Source organism: Phalacrocorax carbo, chromosome 3 (assembly GCF_963921805.1).
Source record: "Phalacrocorax carbo chromosome 3, bPhaCar2.1, whole genome shotgun sequence".
NCBI classification, from domain to species: Eukaryota; Metazoa; Chordata; class Aves; order Suliformes; family Phalacrocoracidae; genus Phalacrocorax; species Phalacrocorax carbo.
This window is the reverse complement of record NC_087515.1, coordinates 127,654,760-127,680,209: the sequence shown is the minus strand read 5'-3', so window position 1 is coordinate 127,680,209 and position 25,450 is coordinate 127,654,760. Positions and strand designations below refer to the sequence as shown.

General features: G+C 47.1%; 1 protein-coding gene across 1 annotated transcript in view; it reads right to left on the bottom strand.

The window, feature by feature from the left end:
- The window catches only part of ELP3 (elongator acetyltransferase complex subunit 3), a 98,781-nt gene that overhangs the window by 5,212 nt on the left and 68,119 nt on the right, over positions 1–25,450 (bottom strand). The window contains exons 13-14 of the mRNA XM_064448309.1: positions 22,826–23,053; positions 19,777–19,858 (exon numbers count right to left, since the gene is read on the bottom strand). Of these exons, the coding sequence (XP_064304379.1) occupies positions 19,777–19,858; positions 22,826–23,053 (310 nt within the window). The remainder of the gene's footprint in view (positions 1–19,776; positions 19,859–22,825; positions 23,054–25,450) is intronic.

The window sequence follows — 25,450 nt, the reverse complement described above, 5'->3', positions numbered from 1 at the left end:
GGAGGACCCCACACCAGAGCAGGTGGATGCCCAGAGGAGGCTGTGACCCCATGGAGAGCCCACGCTGGATCAGGCTCGGGGCAGGACCTGTGGCCCCATGGAGAGAGGAGCCCACGCTGGAGCAGGTTTGCTGGCAGGACTCGTGACCCCGTGGGGGACCCATGGTGGAGCAGCCTGTTCCTGAGGGACTGCGCCCTGTGGGAAGGACCCACACTGGAGCAAGTCCATGTAAGCCCATCTCCTGTGGGAGGGACCCCACGCTGGAGCAGGGGAGGAGTGTGAGGAGTGCTCCCCCTGAGGAGGAAGTAGCGGCAGAGACAGCGTGTGATGGACTGACCACAACCCCCATCCCCATCCCCCTGTGCCGCTGGGGAGGAGGTGGAGAAATCAGGAGTGGAGTTAAGCCTGGGAAGAAGGGAGGGGTGGGGGGGAAGAGGTTTTAAGATTTGGTTTTATTTCTCATTACCCTACGCTGATTTGATTGGTAATAAATTAAGCTAATTTCCCTAGGCTGAGTCTGTTTTGCCCATGACAGTAATTGCTGAGTGATCTATCCCTGCCTTATCTCGACCCACGAGCCTTTCACTGTATTTTCTCTCCCCTGCCCAGCTGAGGAGGGGAGCGATGGAGCGGCTTTGGTGGGCACCCAGCGTCCAGCTGGGGTCAGCCCACCGCAACACCCCAAAAAGCAGCTATTGGGTTTGTGCCCAGAAGCAGGGCAGCCAAGTGCTCAGGATTATGTCCCCTGGACCACCAGCCCGTGTCATCGTGTCACAGCACAGTGGGATGGTGGGAGGCTGCCCAGGCACAGGACCTACATCTGGAAGCGGGGGAAATCAGGCAGGTGTGGAGGTACAAGCCAATGGGACAAAGACCTGTTGCAGCCTCATCTGGCATATTGGGAGTGGATGAGCAGATGGAAGCACTCAGTGCTCGAGCCCACACCTCATCACTATATTGACTGCAGGGGGTGACTCGAGACTGGATTTTTGGTATCCTGGACTGCATGTCCCCACCACACACTTGGTTTCAAGTTGGCCAAAAAGCCATTCATTCAGACCCCTCTGTCCCCTTCAGAGGGTGGACTGTGTTTGAGTGGCACTTGGAGCAAAGCTTGTGGTTTACATTACCCTGAAATGAACTGTGCTGAAAGGCACAAAAATCTCCCTGTGAGCCAAACTGATGCACAGCAAGGGAAGATGAGGATGGGATTCACTTCAGCTCCTCTGAACCCAAATGCTAACAAACCCAGCCTACAATATTCACTAGGATGCTGTTAAATCGAAGGTGTCTCCCTGTAGTCAAAGCATATCAGGGAAATCGCAACCAGGACGGGTGTTTTGAGATCAGCATGGCACAACTGGAAGAGAAATGGGGTGTTGATTCATGGAATTAGAGGGAGGCTGGCAGCCAGAAACCATCCACAGCCTTCCTCATCCATGAGAGAAGTGCAGCACGGTAGGCACCGCTAAATGGAATAAAAGGTCTGTGGGACACTAATAATTGCCTATAAGTCACGCAGAAGGAATCCCTCCTTACAGAAACCTCCGTTGTGAAATTATCACAACTTTGTACGAATGCAAAGTCCAAAAAACCAAAGTTTTTGGATCATGCTGCTGGCTCCTGATCACAAGTGGAGTATCAACATGCAGCCCTAAGAACATCAGAGCTACAGCTATTAAAACAACGTGCCCTTTCGTCTGCTCGCAAGTCATTCTAGGGGTAAGCGCTGGAGAAGCAACTCGTAATGCCCAGCATGCGCTCAATACTTGTCCATCACGCGTGCCTGAAAGCAAAGCCTCGATGGCACAAGTTCTCTTCCCAAACCGCTGCTGCTCGAATTTACAGCAAACACACCGCAGAGCTGGTGGGACCTGTTCAGGCAGCGCTCTTCCCAAGCCGCTCGCTGCTCCAAGTCACACCCGTGCTTTCTGGTGAAAAGAAACGTCATCCAAGAAAGATCACAAAAGAAATACCCTACAGGAGTGGAAGAGGAAGGCCAAAAGCTGGCCTAAGAAGCTTTTTGAATTTCCAAGCTAGAATTGGCTGCATTTCTTGTTCTGGGTCTTTAAAACGGGGTTTTAAATTTTAAATATTCCATATCAAACTGTGCAGGAGATCTTAGTTTGAACTCAGCAGCGCAGATTTCAAGCGACCACTTCCAGATTCACCACCAGCAGTTTGGTTGAAGGGCAGGGGCTCTGATCATGCTGCCTGGATGGAAACCTGTGGCCTGGGGCCAGCTGAGGCTTTTTGGACACGTCCCTCTCTGCAATCTTCAGATGACACATCCTCTGGCAGCGGCTGCTGGTTAATTTAATCGCCTTTTGTTCTCTTCTTTTAAAAGCATCTGAGAAACTGTGAAGCCTACTGATAAAACCCCAAACCTGGCTTTTCACTGTAACATTTAAACCTCAAAATTCATTAAATAAAGAAAAAAACCCCTGCCTGTAGCAGGGGACAGAGAACAGTGACCACAGCGTCGGGGTCAAGCACTCTTCTGGCCCAGAAGGATGAGCAGCCGGCACGGGACTGCTGCCCCGAGGACGGCAGAAATGAGATTTCATTGCCCATGTGCAGCAACACCTGCCCATGACCTTTTCTGTGCGGAGCCCATAAATACACCCTTCTGACTCAGCCCTGCCACACAGAAATATTGCGATGCAGCATCCGAGGGTGAGTATCCTCAAAGATTCCTTCACCACGGCTCACTAGTCACAGAACTAAGTGAAAATGAGATTGTTTTCAGGATCATTAAAGAGCTACTAATAGTTCATAAAATTTCCATAGCAGAGACTTACTGAGGCACACGAGAGACTTCTCTCTACACAAGCCTCCGCATCTTCTGGCAACGACTAAAATCTTTTCCGAAGATGCACAGTCAAGGCATATCGTGTCTCGCAGCTTCCTTCCCCCTCAAAATATTTCTTAGAAGCAGTTAGCGGGGCCCTGCGTGCAAGGCGGCGAACCTGAGTCAGCTCAACTTTCCAAATTGCCTCAAACCATTAACGTGCCAGCTGCAATTCTGGCGATAGCGAAGCCTCTTCCAGGTTTTCTTGGGAGTCGCTATCTGGCTCAGCGCTTTGCCTGAGGGAGGGAGAGCCCCGGGCTCACTGCGCGGACACCCGGATCGACTGTAGGATCCCTGGCAAGTAGGACTGTCCTTCAAGGGTGCCAAGAAAAGGATTCGTGGCTAGGGCAGGCAACAAGACAGGAAAGGGTGATGCTACATTCGCCAAAGCGCTATGAATTTCACCCAGAATGAGCAGTGAGTCTCAAGCCAGCCGCGGGGATTTGGGAGGGCTGAGGCTTCTTCTCCCCGTATCAGAAAGGGCTGTGACCGCCAGCGTTGCTGCTGGCACAGCGATGCTCTACGAGGGGAACGCTCTGCCACGCTTGGAATGTGATTTCTGCAGTTTTGAAAAGGCACAGAGAGGGAAGCAACAAATGCTTTTGCAGTCACCTACAGTACTTCCATGGACATCGGTTAAACACAGCGACAGCACATGGCGACAGCACAGAGCCGGGCAGGAGGCTTGGAAGCTGCTGCTGCCACGGGACAGACCGTAAACATCTGCCTTTTCAACACAGCTAGAAAAGCGGAGGAAGAAAAAAAGAGCTCTGAGAGAATCTCCTTGGCCTCCACGCGTGGCTCCCATGATCAGACGGAGGCTGCCAAAGCGTCAGGAGGATTCAAAGGCCGGCAGTCAGAGATCACAAAGCTCACGTTTCAGAGTCTCTCAAGACTTGGGGCCGGGTGACTCAGAGCCTGACGTCAGTGGTGAGCGAGCGAACACAATCCTCTTTTCACCACGAGTCTTGGTGGAGACTCAGGCTACTAAAGGTGAAATGTTAGGCTTTTCTTTATACTCCTTGCTTTGACCTCCACCAAGTCCGAGAAGACACTCTGCTAGCTGTCAAGCAAATGCCCTGTTGTGAAATCCGCTGCTATCCACAGACTATGCTCCGCGCGGGACTTCAAAGCGAAGCCGACACTTACTGGCACTCGGCAGCCACTCGGGCAAGCGTCCAGAGCTTGCTTCGGAGCGAGCCCTTGCTCTTCAAGTTGGCAGGACCCGTTTATACGAGGAAGGGTCAAAACTAGGGTTTCCAATACATAAGATTGGTAGGAAAATAAGAACGAGATGAGTGAATGTTTTCTTGTCTGCTGTACACCGGACGCTGACCCAAAAACCACACGCCGCATTTCTGAATGATGCACGAGTTAAGAATGCACAGCACATCCATCCATCACCTCCGATTAGTTTGCTTTGGCATTTACACTTTTCACAATGCTGGATTTTATCTTCAGGGAAAACACGCGGCTGTTTCATGTGAATCGCTACCAACCAACCGCAGAGAACCGTAACAGCGGGGAAAAGGCAAAGGATCTGAGATAACCAAAATGCCTTATCGGCACCGAGGAAAGAGGGAAAAACCAACGTTCTTAACACTGCTGAGAAAACCCGGGCACATCAGAACGATCAGAAAAAAGTTATTAATTTAGGAAGCCAAGGAACAATCCTTACATCAGTCCCTGCAGCAAAGATCTTGGTTTTTTTCTTAAAAGGTTAGATAATTGGCCACTCATTTCCCAAAAGTTCCTAAAGATCCTGGGAGATAAAAATCCTATGAAAATTAGAAGCAGGGGTTTTTGGAAATGTTACCCAGTGTCTTGCAAATACAGTACTCTCAATTTTCAAGTTAGCATTGAGAGGAAACACAAACATGCTCACTCTTCTTGTCAAACAATGGATTCTGTTGAGAATTATGGAGGACTTTGGCAGTTATCAGAAACCATAATCCAGGCAATGCGGATGGAAAATAGGAATACCTTTTTTTTTTTTAAGATAACTGAAAATATTTTTATTTCGATAAATCTGCTTTAAAACCAGAGCACCAGAAACCCTTTTTGATATTTTTTTTGCACCCGTAAGCACATCGCAGCACTGCGGGCTGAAGCATTCTCCCCACAGAGCGACTCTCCCCACGTGTTTCAACAGTCTCCAGAGAGACTAAATCCCAGGATGGGAGAGTTCAGTGTTTCATGACCTCCTCCTGCTGCAGCAACCACAGAGAGCTAATTAACGTCGCAGTTAGAGCTGTGACTTAGACATACCTTTATGTACTTACGTGATTGTTAATATCACCGCCTGTGAAGCATTTCATAATCCTTTCTCCAGTAAGGCTGAATGATTAGCAGAATCAACCCCGCTAACAGCGACGGTGCCTAACCTGTATTTAGTCTGTGTGTTGCTGATTGTTGGACCTGGAAGAGAAATCTGCACCTAAAAGCCTCTATTTTTTTCTGTCAAATGCAAGTTGTGCTTTCTTCCTGCCCGCATTGCTTCCCAGAGATTTTAAATTATTATTTTTACAACACCTCTGTCTAGCAGGGAGGTACTGTCATCGCCACGTCCCAGAAGAGGAGCCAAGATCCCAGGCAGGTGGGTAATTTGTCTGAAATCACAAAGCAAGTCTGTGATAAAAAAGACTTTCGAAGCCTGGGTCTCCCTTCATCAGCTCAGCAACGCACTTCACTACTGCAGAACACTGATGGCCTTTCAGATTCGAGATTGGATTATTGCTGAAGCCGTGACCCACAAGCAGAATGCCCTGAATATCCCCAGCATCCCTCCCCGCCCAGCCTCCCACGTAAATCCAATCCTTGCTCCACTTCAATCCACTCTGGATTTGATGCAAACACAGAGAGACGCAGACGAGATGCAGTCCCTTCCAAATAGAGCTGATCCTTCCTCCAGCTCGTGGTCAGCTACTGGGCTTGATAAATAAAAATGAAGGAAGAAGCTACGCTATGTAAACAGGAGCACAGACCTTCACTCTCCCCTTTGCAACTTACTCTTTATATACTACATATAATCTAATTTAACTCCATTTCAATCTAGAAGGGCTTGGCATGGTCTAGGACCTGGCCGCTTTGAAAAACTCTTCTTCCTCTCTTGCATCTCCCCAGGGAAAGGCAGCACCCCCTCATTTACCTTCAGCCCTCTCAAACGGAGGTCTCTCATCTAGCAAACGAGGTCCCTGCACTCGCTCCCGGTTCAGCCTGCCCTCCCTCCGTCCCCGGCCGCAGCGGGAGCCTCAGCAATCACTTCAGAGGAACCACCTCAACTTCAAAGGTTAACACGGGCTGCGACGAAACCTTCTGTCACAGAGCAGCGACACTGACTCACCGGCAATTTCAAGGTGAAAGAGGGATGTTTGGGGACACCGGCTTCAGACGCCCATTCTCCTAATTTGCCAGGGTAGGTCTGCCAACCACCTAAGCACCAAATACAATTTAACGGGACAAGTTTCTGGAGTGACATTTTAGGGTGGGAGCCTGCTGTGCCCGAGGGCTTTGAGGGCTACAGGTGCCCCAGCCCAGCTCTGGAAAGGTATTTTCATTGTAAGGATTATAGTACCTTGCCAGAATCATTTCCTGAACTGCTTATGAAGTTTTATTGAGACAAAGCAGGTATACCGTATTTCCTCCTATCCTGCCACGCTGCAGAGTTTGCGTGTTGGTGAAGGTGCAGAGCTAACAAGGAAATCCAGAGCAAAAGCTTTATCATATTAACAAACGGACTGCTCAGAGATTCTCTGATGTCTTTTTAAGGCCAAATCTCAAAACCACTGACTTTTTAATAAATATTTAAATAATTTTAAATAAAAATAATTAAATGAACGGTAGAATTAAGGAACTGATTTTACACCATTTACCTTTTGGGGTGCCTCTTCGCACACAAGAGATGGCCTGCCTAGAATTGATTTTTAAATAGCAAGTCTGCAGCTAAGACCCATCCTAGAGCTTCCAGATGGTGAGATTACATCTCATTGATCTCTTTATTATAGAAGCGATATTTCATTAATGACTACACAGGCCTGCCCAAACCCAGCTGCACCGAAAGCATCCACTGTCAGGAGAGAGAAAGCCACCACGCCAACACCGCCTTTAACTGTGACAGATAAAGCCAGAGGTGACAGATCTTCTGACTCTAAACCAAGCAAAATTAAATATTTAAGAGCTAATACTGTAACTTCTCTCACACTTTAACAAAGTGCTGCCACCGGGCACTGAGAGAGGCGGGGACAGTGAAATGTGTCTGCTCCTCGACCCCAAATTTGTCAGCTTAAACGTTTGGGAGATCTTAGATCTACAGGCTATGCAATGTCTGGAGGCTTCTTCCAGAGATGGTTGCTGAAATATCCAACCCAGCTGGTAAGGTATTGCCGAGAGATTGGGGATTTAGGATGACTCACCAAGCATGTGAGGCATTTGCGATCGATTTTCTGTCCTATGGGCTATGAGATTTTAAACACCAATGAAGAAACACTCGGCAATCTTGAGAGTGAGCCCTCCAGTCTCAAATCAGCAGCACCCCCACGCATCTACTTAACCAGAGAATCATGGAATGGTTTGGGTGGGAAGGGACCGCTAGAGGCCACCCAGCCCAACCCCCTGCCATGAGCAGGGACACCTTCAGCCAGAGCAGGTTGCTCAGAGCCCCGTCCTGCCTGGCCTTGGGTGTTCCCAGGGATGGGGCATCGACCGCCTCTCGGGGCAGCCTGGGCCAGGCTTTCACCACCCTCATAGTAAAAATTATCCGTATATTCTGCCATTACTTTTGGTAGGAGCCACTTTCACCACCCTCAGCGTAAAAACATAGCACATGGCTTCAGGAATTTGTTTCAGTACCTGTGCAGTGCAGGAAGGTAGGGGTCAGAAACCAGCCTTTTCTTCTAAACTTCCCCTCTTACGCATCAGAACAAGAAAGAGACCATTAGTGTTATAAATATGATGTCTCTGTACTGAAGAACAACTCCTGTAGTTCTACAGATTAATAATGCAGATTGCTACATCAGATGTTAATGACTTCTGGTGAGTAAAAGTAGTGTGAGAGAAGAGCAGAAAGACCCCAAATGCCTAGCAGGAATCCCTGCCATGGGTTCCTGTAAGCAATGGGCACACTCAGCAGTTTCGGTGGCTGCACCTGAAAGTTATTACCGCACGTATTTTTAATAAAAAAGCATAAAAATGCTCAAAAAAATAACGCTACTGATTAAAAAGAAGTGAGAATGACCGGGCAGGGGAAAATCCTTTATGATCTCTTCTTGTTTTTACACGCGTTTGCTTTATTGTCCCTCTTGCAAGTTGCTGATAGGGCTCCTACAAGTTCCTGCGTTCGTCTGGACCCAGCAGCAATGCAGGCGGAGAGGGTCCCTCAGACATCAATTACATTGGCACCTCTGCAGTGCAAGGAGGCCCTGGAAAGGCCCCGGTGTGGCAAATACTGAATGAATACAGTTAATATAATACTAGCTAGCCTCTCGCTTCCAAACTTTGCAGACAACACCCCTTACCTGCTCTGCAGAAATACCGTTCCGCTTAGTTCTGAGCAAAGCACACTGAGATGGGCGGTTAATGAGGACTGTGCACGCTACGGGCGATTTTTTCTCTGGCTCTTCCTCAGCTACTCGACTTCTTTGATGATCCGGCTAATGAAGCAGGCTGGCGACGCTTGACATCACCTGATCCTCCACGCCTACCATTCAGAAATCCATCCTGCCTTCCCATCGCCACCTTCAGCCTCAGCGCACTCAGGCGTGAAACATCCCTGGCCTGTGTCCATGTTAATTTTCTACTTGACAGAACGCAAATAGAAACCTGGTCTGGGGGAAAACTGATCATCTTGCCGCATAGTAATTAGCTTATAGCAGGGAACGGCAGCGGTGCCAGACCTCCACACCGCCGCGATAAGGCTGCTACGTCACCGGGATGGAGCGAGGCTACAGTGAAATCTCGCTGCAGGGAGACATTAAACTACTGCTTCAGAAGATGAAGCGTGCTGGTGCGGATTTGGCTGCGGTTCCAGACACCTCTCCAGTCTTGAGAGTAAATTACCAGTGAGGCTCGTTTAAAGGCTACTGGAGACAGTGTAGGCACAGGTGACAAAACGCCTGCACTTTAAAGGAGAAAGGAAAGGGTGCTTATTAATGGACCTCGGTGCATTTGGTTTGAACAAGGCAAGCACCTGCGATACGGGAATTCAATCTCATCCCCCACCCCGAACAAGCGTCTTCTGTACAGAGATAAGGAGACAATCCTGCTGGTACAAGCCAAGCTAGTCTGCTTTTCTGATGCCAGCATAAACAGATAACGCTGACAGACGTCACAGCAGATACTGCAGCTGAAAAAGCTCTTCCGTGCAAGAGCACTGTATTTATAGAGCTAGCTTTTAGTGTTTGAAAAGTAATTTGCAGTCTTACAGCGCATAAATATTTCGTCTGTGCTCTCCTGGTCCTTGCCCTTGGAGTAGCCAGCAGCCTCACCCACAGCATCTCAGCGGTCAGATTCACTAAACCGAGGAGGCAGCTCACCTGCTGCAACCAGCTCGCTCGTCAAGGACAATCAGTAAGACGCCAACCCTTTACGGACAACGTGGCGGTATAACGGTGCTGTCCCTCTCCTTTTGGCTGCTGATTTAGGCTAGGTAGACAGCGATAGAGACAGCTCAACAGCTGGATCCCTTCAGTTCCGCTGCTGTGAATATACAGTGGTAGCTCCGCCTTAACTTCAGCCAAAAAACTCAGGTTATGGAGGTGAAATAAGTAAGCTATGTACTGTCACTGTTAAGTGCCGCTGGTACTGAAACCACCACCCTCTGCTGTGCCCATAGAAAGTGAAGTTGGAGGCAGCGACCTGCGCTCTGCGGTGTGAAGTTTAGAGGAAAGCAGCTTTCACACGCTGAAGACGTGAAGGGCACGCAGAGGCAGTGGTGGACAGTACAACTAGGGTTTGGAGACGGTAACACTGAAAATCCCTGTGTAAAGCCAGCAGCTATCCCTGAGACGGGAAGAGACATATCCTTTTAAAATAAAAAAACCCCAACCAGAACAGCAATGTTACACACGGAGTCAAAGCAAGATTGTTTTGGTGCCAGGACAGGATGTCAGTTTGGCACAGCCCCAATGCTTCTCACAAAGAGGAGCAGGAGATTAAGGACTTGGCAAGGAGCTAGCAAAGCGTAACAGCCCGCAGCGCACTCGGAGCCGGGAGAGGCTGCCCGGGCGCAGGCGAGCTCTGACGCACGGACGTCTCACACTCGGTTATTGCTAAGCCGTGTGTCGGCACAGGCCGGTCACAGCCGCTCAGGTATTGGCCGGGTGTGCTCCAAGTCTTCAAGGCAGAGGTCTGAAGGCTACCGAGCCCAGCTGGAACGACAGCAGCACTGAGTAGATCCCTTCGCTGGCTCAGCTCTGGGCTGTGACGCTTTCTGCCACCTTGGATGAGCACCCAGGCTTTGGCCGGCGGCGCCGGGCACTTCCAGGGGCAGCAGGTCCTCATGAGTGACCTTGAACACGTGTGTGCTGCTGTCGCTCCGTGCTGCTACATTCACTCGGTTGCACCCTTCTGTCTCTGTAGACCTGCTGATTATAGCCTCTCTCCAGATTTCCTAGATTGCTTAATAGATGACGCAAGCATTAAAAGAACAGAAATATTTGGGATGGGAACTCTCCGAAAACTGCACCTGCATACACATTATTTAAGTTCACAAAGATTATTTTAAAAGGAGGTAGGGAAGCATTTCTGCCACACGATCTTCAGTATCCCGTGTAACTACGCAACTTTAAAAGAGAAAGGTCTTGTAATTTTACTGCTCAGGTGCTTCAGGTAATTATAAAGCACTGACTCAATCTCTCCAGTCATTGTTATTGCTGAAGGTAACCACCACAATCAGAGGATGACACCAGAACAATCGAGTTGCTGCTTAGAGGACACACAAAGAACCCACAAAGTATGAATTTGTTGAAGCACGTCCACTCAGGAGCTTTATGCTTCTGTCATTTAGGAGGGGAGGACCCAGGACTTCTAATATTTCAGAATTTGATGTATGTTACATTTCACATGCTTATCTCTGGTGCTTGAGGTTTGAAGTACTTGCTACAGGATTAGGGTCAGATGGGGCTCATTATGGGGTGTCAAGCAGCAAAGTCAAACAATGGCAATAGGAACCCTGAAGGAGACAACAGGAAAGGTTTTAACAGAGGACTGTCCTTTATCCACCTTCACCTAGACCAAACGATTACTCCTCCCAAGCTCAAGGTACAATGCCGAGGCAGTGCAACTGACCCGAAAAAGCTCACGGAAAGGGATGGGGAGAGAAGTTTATTAGTTGTTGCAGGCGGACTGGCAAGGCAGAAAAATCCCTCGAGGACTAACAGATACAAAGGCACCCTCTCTGACTCTAGAAGTCCTTGGGCTACAAATGGCTGGAGGCGGAGAAGATGTTTGCCTGCTTACTCAGTATTTACTCCCTTCCCCAGACAGCCAGCATCGGCAGCGTCAGAAATGACATATTGATCCAGCCCATCGCAGCCTACTCGTATCCTTCAGGCAGCCTGAAACGCTGCAAGTTGGACTAAGATACAAGTACGAGGGCTGCGTTGGACTCGTGCTGCAGGAGGAATGCGGGGAAGGAGCACGCGTTTGTCCTAAATCATCCTCTGGATGCCGTGCAGTTTCTGCCAAAAACCCTGTAGTGCTTGAGTCGCCGCATGTGACTGCTCGCCGCTGGCTCCCAAAGGGGACCCCGGCAAGTGTTGACACCTTCGGACCACAAAACGGGAGATACAGCCTCAAAACAGAGCTCACAAAAATCCTACCCCAAACAGAAACAGACACAGGTCCGTAAACTGAATGGTAAAAGAGGATGGGAAGGGAAAGCGTCGTTAGGGATTGGAGTAGCATCATCATATCAAAAGGAGAGAAAAACCTGAATGCAGAATTCAAGCATCGGCTATTGCCAAAAAAGGAAGACGCAATTATAAATTCAGCAAGCTTACAAGCCCATCCACTAGCCTCAAACACCACGTTTTTTTACATTTTCAGTGCCTAAGGACTTGTGGACATCAGAAGAGTAACATGTTTAAAATTGTTTCAGTGTAATTTAGGTTTGGGGGGGCTTTTTCCAAAGGGAAAAAAAGATGCAAATTCAAAGCAGGTAGCACAGAAAGAAAAAAAAACCACTGCAAAACCAACAAAAGGCAAAGAAAACACACATGCAATTACAAATGCTGGAAAATGGAAAAACAGACATTTCAGATCAGACCTCCCCAGAGCTCTGAATAATGGAGTGATGCCTCCAGGGTCTACCATTCAGCTACCCAAGCCTGCATACTAATATACTACTCACATCAGAAGAGTAGAAAGGCACCACTCATGCAGAAAATTACCTTAAATGAGCAACGACTTCATGATAAACAAGCCACTCGCTTTTTTACTTTGCTCTTTGATTTAGGTGGTGGGGGGCACCTCCTCCCTGCTGCTAAGGAGCAGACACAGCACACTTCTGGCTCTGCGCACAAACCTTGCAAGCAGGCCACAAAACCACCTCGCTGTTGGGAATATTTAATTCTGGTTGGTTTGGTCAAACACCAAGATATGAGATTGCATCTTTGGGGGGAAGGACGTACCTTGTAATCACTAACGTCCAGGATCCAAAGCATCCAAGCTTTAAATAGAGCAGAGAATCTGCACAGTGGCAATGCCAGAGGTATAACTACAGCATTGCACTACAATATGAAACCAGAGTATCTAAGGCTGATATCGCTTCCCGTCCCATCGCTACCCTAATTTCCCCCTGTGCTGCCAGAATCCAAAATGCCCTTCCTAACCTGGCTTGCAAATGCTCGTCTCCCCTTACAAGCGCACTCCTAGTGCATTTGTCATTGACTCCATAGTCGATTAAATGCAGTTCTCCCACCGGTCCTCTTCAAATGAAGTGATATTTAACTAGACACACCACGAGGCAGCTGCTGTACAGCCTAGCTTGCTTTGTGCATCATTCTCCGGTTCATTGCCTGTGATGACTCCTGGGTGCCTGATGCAAGGGACCTCAGATTTTCCTTTGTTTGAAAGTAACCTTGCATGGCTTGAGGTACTGTCGTGATAAGCAACGGCAATCCCTTTAAATCCTGCTGCATCTTTTTCCTTTTCTGCCCGTAAATTGAACACCCCTAAGAGCTAAAAGACTTGTGATGAGAAGCCAGGTTCAGCTGAACCCGTTTACTCCAAGAACAGCAGGGAGAAAAAAATGCTTTGGAAAGAGTCCGCAGGGAAACGCTGAATTATTTTTTTTCCTAGGAGTGCAAACTAATGTGCTCTGAAGAAGCGCAGCAACTGATGGCATTCATTTGTGCAGTCGTAGTTTGAATGTGCTTTTAAAGGAAAATCTGCTCCCTTTCTCATGAATACTGACATAGGGAGAGGTCCTCACCCTGCAGCTGATGAGGTGCAGAATGCTACCCAGACTGCAGGGTGCGACTGGTAAACCAGGGAGGGGTGTTGGTCTTTCTATAGCAGCCTTTGGAGACGAACAAAGCACACCAGAGATAAGCCTGCCTTAAGCCAGAGGTAATTCTCAGCTAAAGCAGCAGTTGAAAAGCTGGACTGCAAGCGTGCATCAGATTTGGGTTATGAACACAACAAAGATGAAACCCACAACTAAGCAAACTCGGTACTCAAAGGTTTGACTAAGAACAAGCTTTAAGCCCTTAACCTCTGGCACAGCCTTCAAAAGGAGGCTTACCACTTGCAGGCAGTGTGAGAACAGTGCCAGTCAGAGAGGAAGATTCCCATGAAAGAAAACGATATTTATTTTTAAATCCCTGAAAACTGCTGTTGCTCACAGTTCTGACTCAATGCTATTTATACCGCTATGTATTACAAGTCACTAGGATGGAAATCACCTTCATTTCATCATTAATCTGATTTCTAAACACTTCCTACCCAACCTAATTTCAAGAATTTGTGGGTTCTTTTTAGTTGTTTGGGTTTTATAAACTTGGGGTTAGTTTGGGTTGAGGTTGGGAATAGAGTTGTTGAAAAAGGAAGAAGCACAAAGGAGGTATCGCCATACGTTCAACCCCTGCGCGCTAGATCTTGCGTAGGATTTGTCTTACCGGTTCTTCCTCGGCCCGCTCTAGGGCAAGCTCCCACAGATGGAGACCACACAAAAGCCTTAACAAACCAAGACAGGTCTCCACTTTCCAAAACATGCTCAGCTGGGACAGATGCAAGACAGGTGGAAGTCTCTGGTCTGTATTATGCAGCAGTGAGGTCACCTTAGAAATCTTTCTTTGTGAGATATATTATGGTATATATATATAAAAAAGCTTCCTACCAGAACACCCTCGCAGAATGCTGGCTTTTGCAGAGGCGTCCTTGCTTAAGGACAGAAATATTCCTGTTCACGCCTGCGCCGAAATCCTAGTTAATACAGTATCAAGCCTGTTTTCAAAGCTGTTACGTTATTAAACCTTCAAAACTGAAGTTCATTAAGAACTAGAGGATTGCACACAATAGCTATTCCACAGCACCAATCCCCTTGTACGGGTTTATCCTTGGCTTCTTCCAAATCCCCCTAATTAATTTTTTTTCAAAGGCCATCAATCTGAAGCAGGCAAACATCAGAGAGTCAATTCATTAATGTTCCCATATTTCCACTTATCTTGGGCCACTTCTTCACTTATTAATAGCTAGTAAGATTGGCATTTCTAAAAATAACCAACTGGCGCTGGAAGCAAAACTCTGGGGAGCCCTCCCAAACCCCATCAATCCTCCCAGCAATACTTCGGAGTCTCGTCCTAAGGTCTCCCGAGTACACCCTGGCAGTTGGCAATCTCCGAGGCAGCCCATGAATCAACATCCAATATGAACTACGAGACGCTGATTACTCAAGTAATTTATTACTACTAGGGTGACCAAAAGGCTGTTTACATGAGGAAATTAGGATACTTTAGCGTACCATTGAATGTGCCCTTAACGTTTACCTCTGATTTATAGGCTGGCTCAGTTTCTCTCTCCTTAATGTTCTTCATCGCAGGTGAATTTAACACCGCTGTGATGCATCGGATTTACTTTTAGAAAGTTCTGAACCTCTGTTCTCTCCCTAACCGCAAAGGGCGAAGACAAGAGTAGCACAGTTTCCTTAAACACATGAGACAGTGTGCTCAGGCAGCACCAACAGACCGGGAGATGAGTCACCGACTATAATGAACGATTTTATCTCTCGTGGAGACTACAGAAAACAGGTGGTATTAGTTTAATTTCTATTCACAGCCTTGCGATTGTGGATTCCTGGCTGCTGCAGCACGCTTAGGAGAAAGATGTTGGGATCAGTCACCCCAAACTGATTATTACGGTCCTACTGATATTAATCAGGAGGCAATCATGAATTACTCACTTGTTTCCCATTTACATGTTTGTATGAAGTGATTTTACAGTACTGCCTGACAGAGAATGTGAAAACGCGGACACTTTACCCTGAAATATGCCACTGACTCACTGCTGAGGGGGAAGGATTTTTAGCCCTCCTCGAAGCCAGAAACAGGCAAGTACAAGACATTACACCTGACCTAACGAAGGGGACACCTGCATTTGCAAGGCAGTGAAATAACGTTTAATTAAGAGTATTGACTAGTTTATATGTGGGAAGGAAGCAAGCAGAGGCAGAGGGGGGAAGATGTCTGAAGTCCTCCAGGGAGCCTGGACAAAAGGAGAATTGGCTCTGGCAGCTACCATGCTCTGCCATGGAGGAAAGAGGTTTCTAACGAGTGATGCTCTAATGGACACAGCCTGAGATGGCAGGAAATGTTGAATACTACCTTGATCAGGGTGGGCAGCAAATCAGCTGGACAGCAAACTGGAGAGAGGTGTTTCTAATGTAACCTCACTAACAGCAGATGACTCATATGGTGTTTTTTTTTCTTTCTTTCCTGTTTTTCATAACCATTTGTAACTGTATCGCCTGTTTTAGAGGTTGTACATACATACTTCCATCTGAATTTACCTTAATCTGTCTTAGGTTAAATGCATTTCCAGACCAACTTCAAGCCACGGTTCAATCCAAGGCTGTGGCAAATCGTCAGCCAGAGACTCCTGGACTCCTCCAGACTTACCTAGTTCCCAAAATTCATTCCCTACAGGGTGAGTCCCCCTGCCACCAGCTGCATAAGCCAGAGGTGGATGCCTGGCCTCTTGTCTGGGGAGACAGAAATGTCCTCAAGTAAACTACAATGCAAAGAAAATTCATCAAGGGTTTGAAAATCATAAAGGTGCAGGAGCCGGCCGTCCCCATGTGCCGAAAGACGAGCCAGTGGGGAAGAAAACCAGCCTGGCTGAAAAGAGAGCTTGGGCTGGAACTCAGGAAAAAAAGGAGAGTTTATGACCTTCGGAAGAAGGAGCAGGCAAGTCAGGAGGACTGCAAGGATGTCATGAGGTTATGCAGGGAGAAAATTAGAAGGGCCAAAGCCCAACTAGAACTTAGTCTGGCTCCTGCCATAAAAGACAATAAAAAAATGCTTCTATAAAAGCATTATCAACAAAAGGAGGCCTAAGGACAATCTCCATCCTTTATTGGATGTGGCGGGAAGCAAGTGGCTGAGGATGAGGAAGAGGCTGAGGTACTTAATGCTTTCTTTGCCTCGGTCTTTAATAGACAGAAGGCTCTGCAGAGGGATCTGGGCAGGCTGGATCGATGGGCCAAGGCCAACTGGATGAGGTTTCACAAGGCCAAGTGCCGGGTCCTGCCCTTGGGTCACACCAACCCCAGGCAATGCTCCCAGCCTGGGGCAGAGGGGCTGGGAAGTGCCCGGCGGAGAAGGCCCTGGGGGTGCTGGCTGACAGCCGGCTGGGCATGAGCCAGCAGTGCCCGGGTGGCCAAGGAGGCCACCAGCCCCCGGGCTTGTGTCAGCACTGGTGTGGCCAGCAGGGGCCGGGCAGGGATGGGGCCCCTGTGCTCGGCCCTGGGGAGGCCCCACCTCGAATGCTGGGCTCAGGTTTGGGCCCCTCGGGACAAGAAGGGCCCTGAGGGGCTGGAGCGTGTCCAGAGAAGGGCAGCGGGGCTGGGGCAGGGTCTGGAGCACAAGTGTGCTGGGGGGCGGCTGAGGGGGCTGGGGGGGTTTAGCCTGGAGAAGAGGGGGCTGAGGGGAGCCCTTCTCGCTCTCTGCAGCTGCCTGAGAGGGGCTGGAGTGAGGGGGGGGCTGGTCTCTGCTCCCAAGTCACCAGGGACAGGACGAGAGGAACCGGCCCCAGGCTGCGTCAGGGCAGGGTTAGGTTGGATGTGAGGGAAAATATATTTTCACTGAATGGGTTAAGCACTGGCACAGGCTGCCCAGGGAAATGGTTGAGTCACCTTCCCTGGAGGTATTTAAAAGACATGTAGACGTGATGCTTAGGGATATGGTTTAGTGATGGACTTGGTAGTGGTAGGTTGACTGTTGGACTTGATCTGAAAGGTATTTTCCAACCTAAACAATTGTATGATCCTGTGATTCTAAAGCAAGGCTCTGGCACACAGCAGGATACCAGGGGGCACCCAATTGTTCGGGGTCCCTAGGAAACGGGCTGTCCTAAACCAATCAGTGTGAAACACCCCTACTCAAAGCCAGGGTAGGGAACAGTCACAGATGACCATAGAATCATTGAATGGTTTGGGTTGGAAGAGAGCTTTAAAGATCATCTAGTCCAACCCCCTTCCCACGACGACTGCTGCTAATTTCTAACCAGAGCTGCTAATTTCTAGTTTGAGCTGAACTTGATCTTAGAGATAAGACCGAACCTTTAGCCAATAATGAAAACCCTATATGCTGTCCTACCTCAAAAATCATGTGCTTCTTTTTGAAGAAATCAAAGAGGGAGTTTGCTACTTAGACATAACTTCCCTAAAAATTGTTAGAGTATAGAAATTCAACCACCCACTCTGTTACTGTGCTAGCAGGAGCCCTGAGAAGGTTTCAGCCCTGACGGACTAGCACTGCCCCACGCAGCTCCCCAGCGAGTGCGTGCATCAGGGACCATTCCCTGAAGTGGCAGTCTGTGTGTTCTGGCACCATTTAGTTGACTAATACTGATGTAGCCGTTAAGTGCAAGACTGGAAAATACTGTTGAAGAAAGGACACTGTTAAATGAAACACTGCAACAAAGCATTAATAAAAACATGCTGTACTAATGAGATAGAGTCCTGTGAGAGACATCTTCAAAGCAGATCTCCCTTACACGCTTCTCTCTAGAAAACAGACAAAATTTTGCAATATGTTGGAGACCTAACCTTGCAGTGGGTTCCCAGATTGAAAAAATCTATTTTGAAAACAAAATTAGCAAAACCAAGTTCATCCTCCAATGGAGAAAGAACTTCTGGCTATGTTTTTATTTCAGATAAACCTACAGGAGAACAGAAATTCAAGCGGTAACATCTCCAAGGAAACAGCTGGAAAACTTGTGGCCTTTGCAGATGCCGTAGCGTTCTGTATTCAAAGACAAATTGTACCATATTGTACTTCGCACTCGGGGAGCAGGGGGGGATTTAAAAGTCGCCAGGCAAGGTCTTAGTAAGATGCCACAAACTCTGTATGCAGCAAAACAAGACTTCTTGCACTGGATCTCGATGCAAAGAATATATTCTTCACATTGCATTGCTAAAATACAGCTAAAATTAGCAACGTGAATGTTCACAAATGATCTTTTTAGTAATTGCTGCATGTTTTCTGTTCTGGTCAAAAGAAGTGTTCCTCAGCACAAAGGAACCGTGATTTCCTCTCTCCACACACCCCAAGCCAAGGCACCATTAGCAAAACCAAACGAAACCATTTTCACTTTCGCCTCTCTTCTGCCTGAGGAGCGACGTGATATGGACATTTCCTAACCGTATGAAATTCCCAGTTCAAAGTGACACCCACGCAGCAGCAATAGAGAAACAGGATGGTCATATGTCTTAAGCAAACAAGAAATAGGGAATCCAGTGAATACAGAATTAATTATCTTTAAGCATCTGCCTGCACGCTGTCCTCACACTCTGGCCCTTGTCACAAGTACTTGTCAAGACAGCGCACTTCGGTTTTTCAACCTCCAGGGATGTTACACAGCTGGAAAGGCACAGAGAGGCTTGTCATTTCAGCACTCAGCAGCTTGGATCAAAGTTTTGGTTTCTTGCTTTTTTGGGGCTTTTCGGTGGGGTGGCAGAAGAATATTGTTTTATTTTTTAAAGGTCTGTAACTATTCTGTCCCCCAGCATACACGAATCTTACACCAACAAGAGTTTTTCTTCCCATACAATTTGCCAGCACCCCCAGTTGTATAAACTATACGACTGTAAAAGCTTTCTATAGCTACCACAACTGCTAATATAAGATAAATTAAGGCACAAAGGCAGTCCCGACCTTGGTTTCACACATGCACAATGAACTCTGATGCCGCTCTTCTTAGTCACAATGCCTTGAAAATGAAAAAGGAGAAAGGGCTGCAGCTCTTTCTTATATAGCTCCCTTCATGATAATGCTTAATGTATCCTAAAAGCACATCTGCCCACCCTAATGACGGTACTTGCAGAAAGACTCTAAAATGGAGGCCGGCAATTTTCTATCCTCGTAAGCTCTGGAAAGCAGCCCTTGACAATAACAACCTGCGATGGGGCCAAATCAGCGAGGTCGGAAATAGCGTTTGGAGGAGGAAGACACCCATGCTCACGCAGTCTGTCTCCTCGGGCACTGAGAGCAGGATGGTTCCCCGCAGCGTGTCCTCCGGTATGCTGCTCACAATCCTAGTATTGTCTGGATAAAGCTATGATGGAATTTGACTCCATCACGAAGAAGCATCTGCTGAAGCTCATTTTCTACCTAATACGATGAATGTTCACAGCGGTGGCATTGGCTGCACAGGGTTTATTTTCAGATTAAGATATATCTATTTTAAAAAAAGGGATAAAGCAAAGGTACCTGAAATTACAGCAATTTTCCATGACCCGTGCTCCTCCTTGGCTATTCTTTCTGCCTCCTCCATTAGTAACATACCAAATCCCTATAATGGGAGAAATAACAGGAAGAAAAGGTAAGTTCTGTAAAAATAGAAAGCATAAGCAAGGTCAGAATGTAAGCATCAGTACAGTTCCAAGAGAGTCATATTTTTGGCACAGGAATGATGAAAACCTTACTGCAGGAGAGGGCTTGAAAAGAGTACCGCAGGAGAGGTGTACCGACACTAAGCTTTACAGTGGAGCTTTCGCAAGGTTCTTTTCTGATCGTGAAATTCTAGTGTCTGACTGCTTCTCAGTGGCAGGAACACAACGAAGTTAAATCCATTGATGGTAAGTCAACTCGGTATGCATCCTGTAATTCCTGGCGCTGAACAAGTCTATCCTGCTGAGATAACCGATCCTGAACAACAATCGCCCATCTTGACGTCTACCTTACTAGACCCGGCTTTGTGCAGGCGAATTAAACAAAGCCAGAGCACAAACGCCAGATGCAACTGCCTACACTGTCAAACTGCAGAAGGATTCCAGTGCCATTCTGACCGGGGACATCAGCTGAAACAGAGGTGGCCAGACACTACAGATCCAGAGACCCCTGCTGCTGTTCATGTTTCTGATAGACATCTTGCCTTTGCCCCTCACAATCTTTATCTCCACAACCCCTCTGGGAGTCACAGAATGACAGAATCCCAGGCTGGAAGGGACCTCAGGGATCATCTAGTCCAACCTTTCTAGGAGGAGCCCAGCCTAGACAAGTCGGCCCAGCACCCTGCCCAGCTGATTCTCGAAAGTGTCCAGCGTGGCCGAGTCAACCCCTTCCCTGGGGAGATTATTCCAATGGTGACTGTCCTCACTGTGAAAAATTTCCCTCTTGTGTCCAATCGGAATCTCCCCAAGAGCAATTTGTGTCCATCCCTCCTTGTCCTCTCCATGGGACTCTGTGTAAAAAGGGAGCCTCCATCTTCTTTGTAGCTGCCCCTTAAGTACTGGTACGTGGTGATGAGATCCCCTCTGAGCCTCCTTTTCTCAAGGCTGAACAAACCCAGCTCTCCCAGCCTATCCTCATATGGCAGCTTCACAATCCTTTGATCAGCTTGGTGGCCCTTCTCTGGACCCCTTCCAGCCTGTCCACATCTGGGCAGTCAGGAGCTGTTACCGTGCTCATTTCAGGATGAAGAACTGAGGCACACAGCGACCACAGGGCTTGTCGGGACTACACGCAAAGGCTGCATCAAACCGCTGCATGACCCTTGCAGACTAGGCTGGGCTTAAGCTCTGTACTGCTCTAAGCTCAGCTTGTGACATAGGAGATGCCAAATCAAAAAGAATTGCAGAAGAACATGTTAATATTCTGGACCTGATCCATGCCTCTATTTACATTTGGAAATCTTGCACAGCAGGAGTGCTACTGGAATCACAATAATGCTTCAAAATAAGGGAAGAGCCTTTCCACTCTATTTAACAACTTTGTTGTCCTATATATCTGGGAATAATTGATTGGATTAATTCACTCCCAACATTAGGATGCAGGAATTATACTCAGCTCTTCCTTCATTTGTCTCCTGACAAGACTTAGAGAATTGGGCTGTGGCCACACTGAAGCAGATGTGATTTAATTCAAAAAAACATTTAACACTTAGAGGCATTTTTAAATAACACACAGAAATCTTTACTCTAAAATGTCCTTCTAATCAGAAATTGCCCCCACAACTGTGAAGAACACTTTCTGATTAACCTCTTGAACATTGACTATTCTGAACGAACATGAGTGCGTCATATGCCATGAAATTTCAATTTGCAGCCTATTTTAATGTTTGTAGTAGGCTACTTTCAATTGATTTTCTCTCCCTCTCTCTCTCATTTATTTTTTTTCAAATACTTAAGATGACCACTTTTTGCTTTCTAAATTTTAAAGTGTTAACTATTTTATAGCAGAAACATCCACTTTTTTTTGCTTCTTCCCCCCCCCCCCCCGCCCCCAGCCACTGCTTTATGGTCACACATCATCAGCATCTAGCAAAACTGCATCTTAATGCATATACTTAGGGAAAGATTAATAAATACAGGGAAGTTAATTTAAACCATCAGCCCTGAGCCCTTCTGGCAAAGAAGACAAACTGATTGCTTTTTTAAAAGCTCAGTCTGAAGGTCTGAAACCTACCGGGGCAAAATTTAATTCACATTTTTGCTTGTTGCAAGCCACAGCATGTTACATGCAGCAGAAGGATAATGTGCCATATTCATACGAGTTGCTGCAAAGAATTAGAAACACAGCTCTCCGCTCTATTCTTCACATGCTTTAAGATATATATGAAACAGCCTCACAAGTGTGTCTGAAGCAAAAAGCTGTCAGCCCCAACGGAGAGACTTTACTTGGGAGTCTCACCACATCACTTAAAGTGATTATGCATCTCAACCAAAGTTGGATTTCTTGTTTTGGTAGGAAGATGTATTCAATAAATGTTCCTTTGACAGAAAACTGGGTAGTACCAAAGAAAATCTCACCTCCCATATATAATTATTTCAGATTTCAGAAGTGAAACTCATCTATCGAACAGGATCAATTTTAGAAGGAAATAAAAAGACACAATGGATGTATCGCCTTTGTTTCATTTTTAGTTGGTTTGCAGTGAAGTCTGACGTACCGTACAGGATATCAAAGGAAAGATGCTTCAGAACCAAAGATGCTTAGCACTCGAAAGCCAAATTACCATCCAGCTCATACTGTGTGGGTATGAAGTAACGCTGAGAGCATTCAGGCATGCTTTTTTTATCTCAGAGCAGTTGCAATTGCCTAAACATGACTAGCAAAAACTCAGAAGCAGCATGATTTCAGTAGGTGAAACACAAGAAGGGGCTCAAATTCAGTTCTGTTTCTATTGCAGCGGACTATAATTCAAAGCAACTGAATGAATCTCACATATTTAGTAACGTTCTTCTCCAATTACACTGGGGAGAGGGGAGGAGGGTGCAAGAAACAGGCACAGATGAAGAATAAAGACGGCTTAGAGTACCTGGTGCTGAAATTTTGAAGGATCCCGACTGCTCACAGGGACCACACTCCCATACACATGCAGCTCCCGGACAATGGAAACGCCTCCTTTCAGCTCAGGTCTGAATGATTCCTCTGAACACTTCCGCAGCCGTAGAAGCCCAACGAGAATATCCTGCTCTGGATCTTCATAGGACAGGAAGGTCTCCCAGCCACCATTAGCCACATAATCCCTTCTAACTAATTCAATCTGGTCAGAGAGAAGAAGCGATAATGAATACAAAGCAGAAAAGACAAAAGGAAAACTTCTTTAAAAATATTTAAGCAACATGTTGAACAGACCAAAACCAATTTCATGGATCCATAAACTATTATGATTCAGAGAAAACATGAAGTGCTTTCTTAAAGGCCAATTTAATTCTAGATGGATTTTAGCAGTAGTGGATAAGAACTGCTGCTACTGCAGTCATATTAAATATAAAATATGTGAATACTTTAATAGAAATATATTTGCCAATGGGACGGAACTAGTCTTCTGTCCCTATTCACAAGCTTTCAAGAGGGGCTGGTAACTCACGCAGTTACCTGTTTGTAAGTCAGAAACCTAAAACCTACATTTCTTGAGTTACTTGAGTTTCACACCCACTGCAAAATCAATGGGGGCAGCAACTCTTACATTAACCAAGGGTACGTGCTCTAATTGAAGTTCAGCTCCAGTTACAAACTTGCTAATGTAGAATGAGTGGTTTTGCATCTGACTTCACTAAACCTGCGTTTAGGTCCATGTCTCCACTGCTTTGCAGAAGAAATGGCTTGAGATGTCTACAGACCATAGAATTATTAAAGTTGGAAAAGACCTTTAAGATCATCGAGTCCAACTGCCAACCCAACACCCCCAGGCCTCCTAAACCATGGCCCCAAGTGCCACGGCTGCACGGTGTTTGAACCCCCCCAGGGACGGTGACTCCCCCACCTCTCTGGGCAGCCTGTGCCAGGGCCTGACCCCTCTGGCAGGGAAGGCATTTTCCCTCACATCCAACCTAAACCTCCCCTGACGCAGCCTGGGGCCGGTTCCTCTCGTCCTGTCCCTGGTGACTTGGGAGCAGAGACCAGCCCCCCCCTCACTCCAGCCCCTCTCAGGCAGCTGCAGAGAGCGAGAAGGGCTCCCCTCAGCCCCCCCTTCTCCAGGCTAAACCCCCCAGCCCCCTCAGCCACCCCCCAGCACACTTGTGCTCCAGACCCTGCCCCAGCTCCGCTGCCCCTCTCTGGACACAGAGCAGTCAACTCTTTCACTAATTACCTATTAGTTCTTTCCAGCACCACACAGGATCTACCTGAGCAAACTGTGTAGCGCAACAGCAGTGGATCTGAAAGAGTTGGTGTTGGGCAAGTGTGGCTTACAGAATCAGCAGGATGTATTTTCTCACTCATTCAAATAGTACTGAAGACACCAAAACCATCCAGACAAGTACCCTAAGAACTGACCAGAGACAACATATTACTTGCCTCAAATCCAATTTTTTATAACAATCTAGACACAGGCAGCTCTGAAGATCACAATAAGTGGAAGGGAAAAGTGAAGTGAAAGTTGCCTGGCTGTGGAGAATACAATAAAGACCACGCTTGTGTGGAAGAAATCACTTCTGCAGAGCACCTAGAAGCTATAAGGAGTAACTAGTGGATAAGAGAGCAGGATGAAGAAAAAACTTCCTTTTCAGAGAGTCCTGACCTACCATCACCAAGTAGCAGCCCCAGGACCCAAGACAAGACTTCCTCATGGCAACAGAAGATCTGATCCAACCTCACATAACGGTAGCTGTGTTTCTATTCAGCGGAGGTAGCACCGAGTTTACTCGATGTAACCCGTAGTCGATGATGATAATGTCACACCTTTGGTGACAAAATGAGTCACTGTTTGTGTTTTCAATTGATATGGTAGAGCTGGAATAGCTGCCCATCCTTGCTGTAGGGCCTCCCTTGCCCACCTGTAACAACCAGCTGCTGAGCAGGTCAAAATTACTTCCCAAATTGTCTGGCTCCACGGAGGAGCGGCAGCAATAGTTCGCAATATTGAGAGCCTGATGACAAAATATATGTTGGGAGGTTTACAGTATGGACTAGTCCCAGTCTCACCCCATGAACTAGGCACCTACTACCAGCTGGCATACCTTAGGTGTGCTCCCAAATTATTCTTAATTAATTAAGGCACTTTCTAAATTAATGTGAAAGAAACCAGGTTTCTGTGCTTCCTGATGCTTTCCAAGCGGGGAACCATGGGAGGATTTGCTGCACAAGCACACCCCTGATCTGAAATAAAACCACCACGTAGATACACCTGCCATCATTTTGAGAGACTCCTTTAACTTTAGGAATTCAAACGTGAATGGCAAGTGTCAGCAGATGCCCTCGTGTTTCCAACCTTTACATCCCAGCAGTACAGTATAGGACTGACCCCTGTGCATACCTTGCCATGCTCTTCCTAGTACTTCTATGAAGACTAAAGCACAGGACTTCAGGGTTTTTTTTTTGCAAATCCTCTAACACCCAGAAATCCATGAATTAAAGATTTGTTTACAGAAAAGCCATAAGGGATTCTGTCGCCTGCCTGCTCTGCTCCATGACGAAGCCTGGGTGAACACAGCTCACA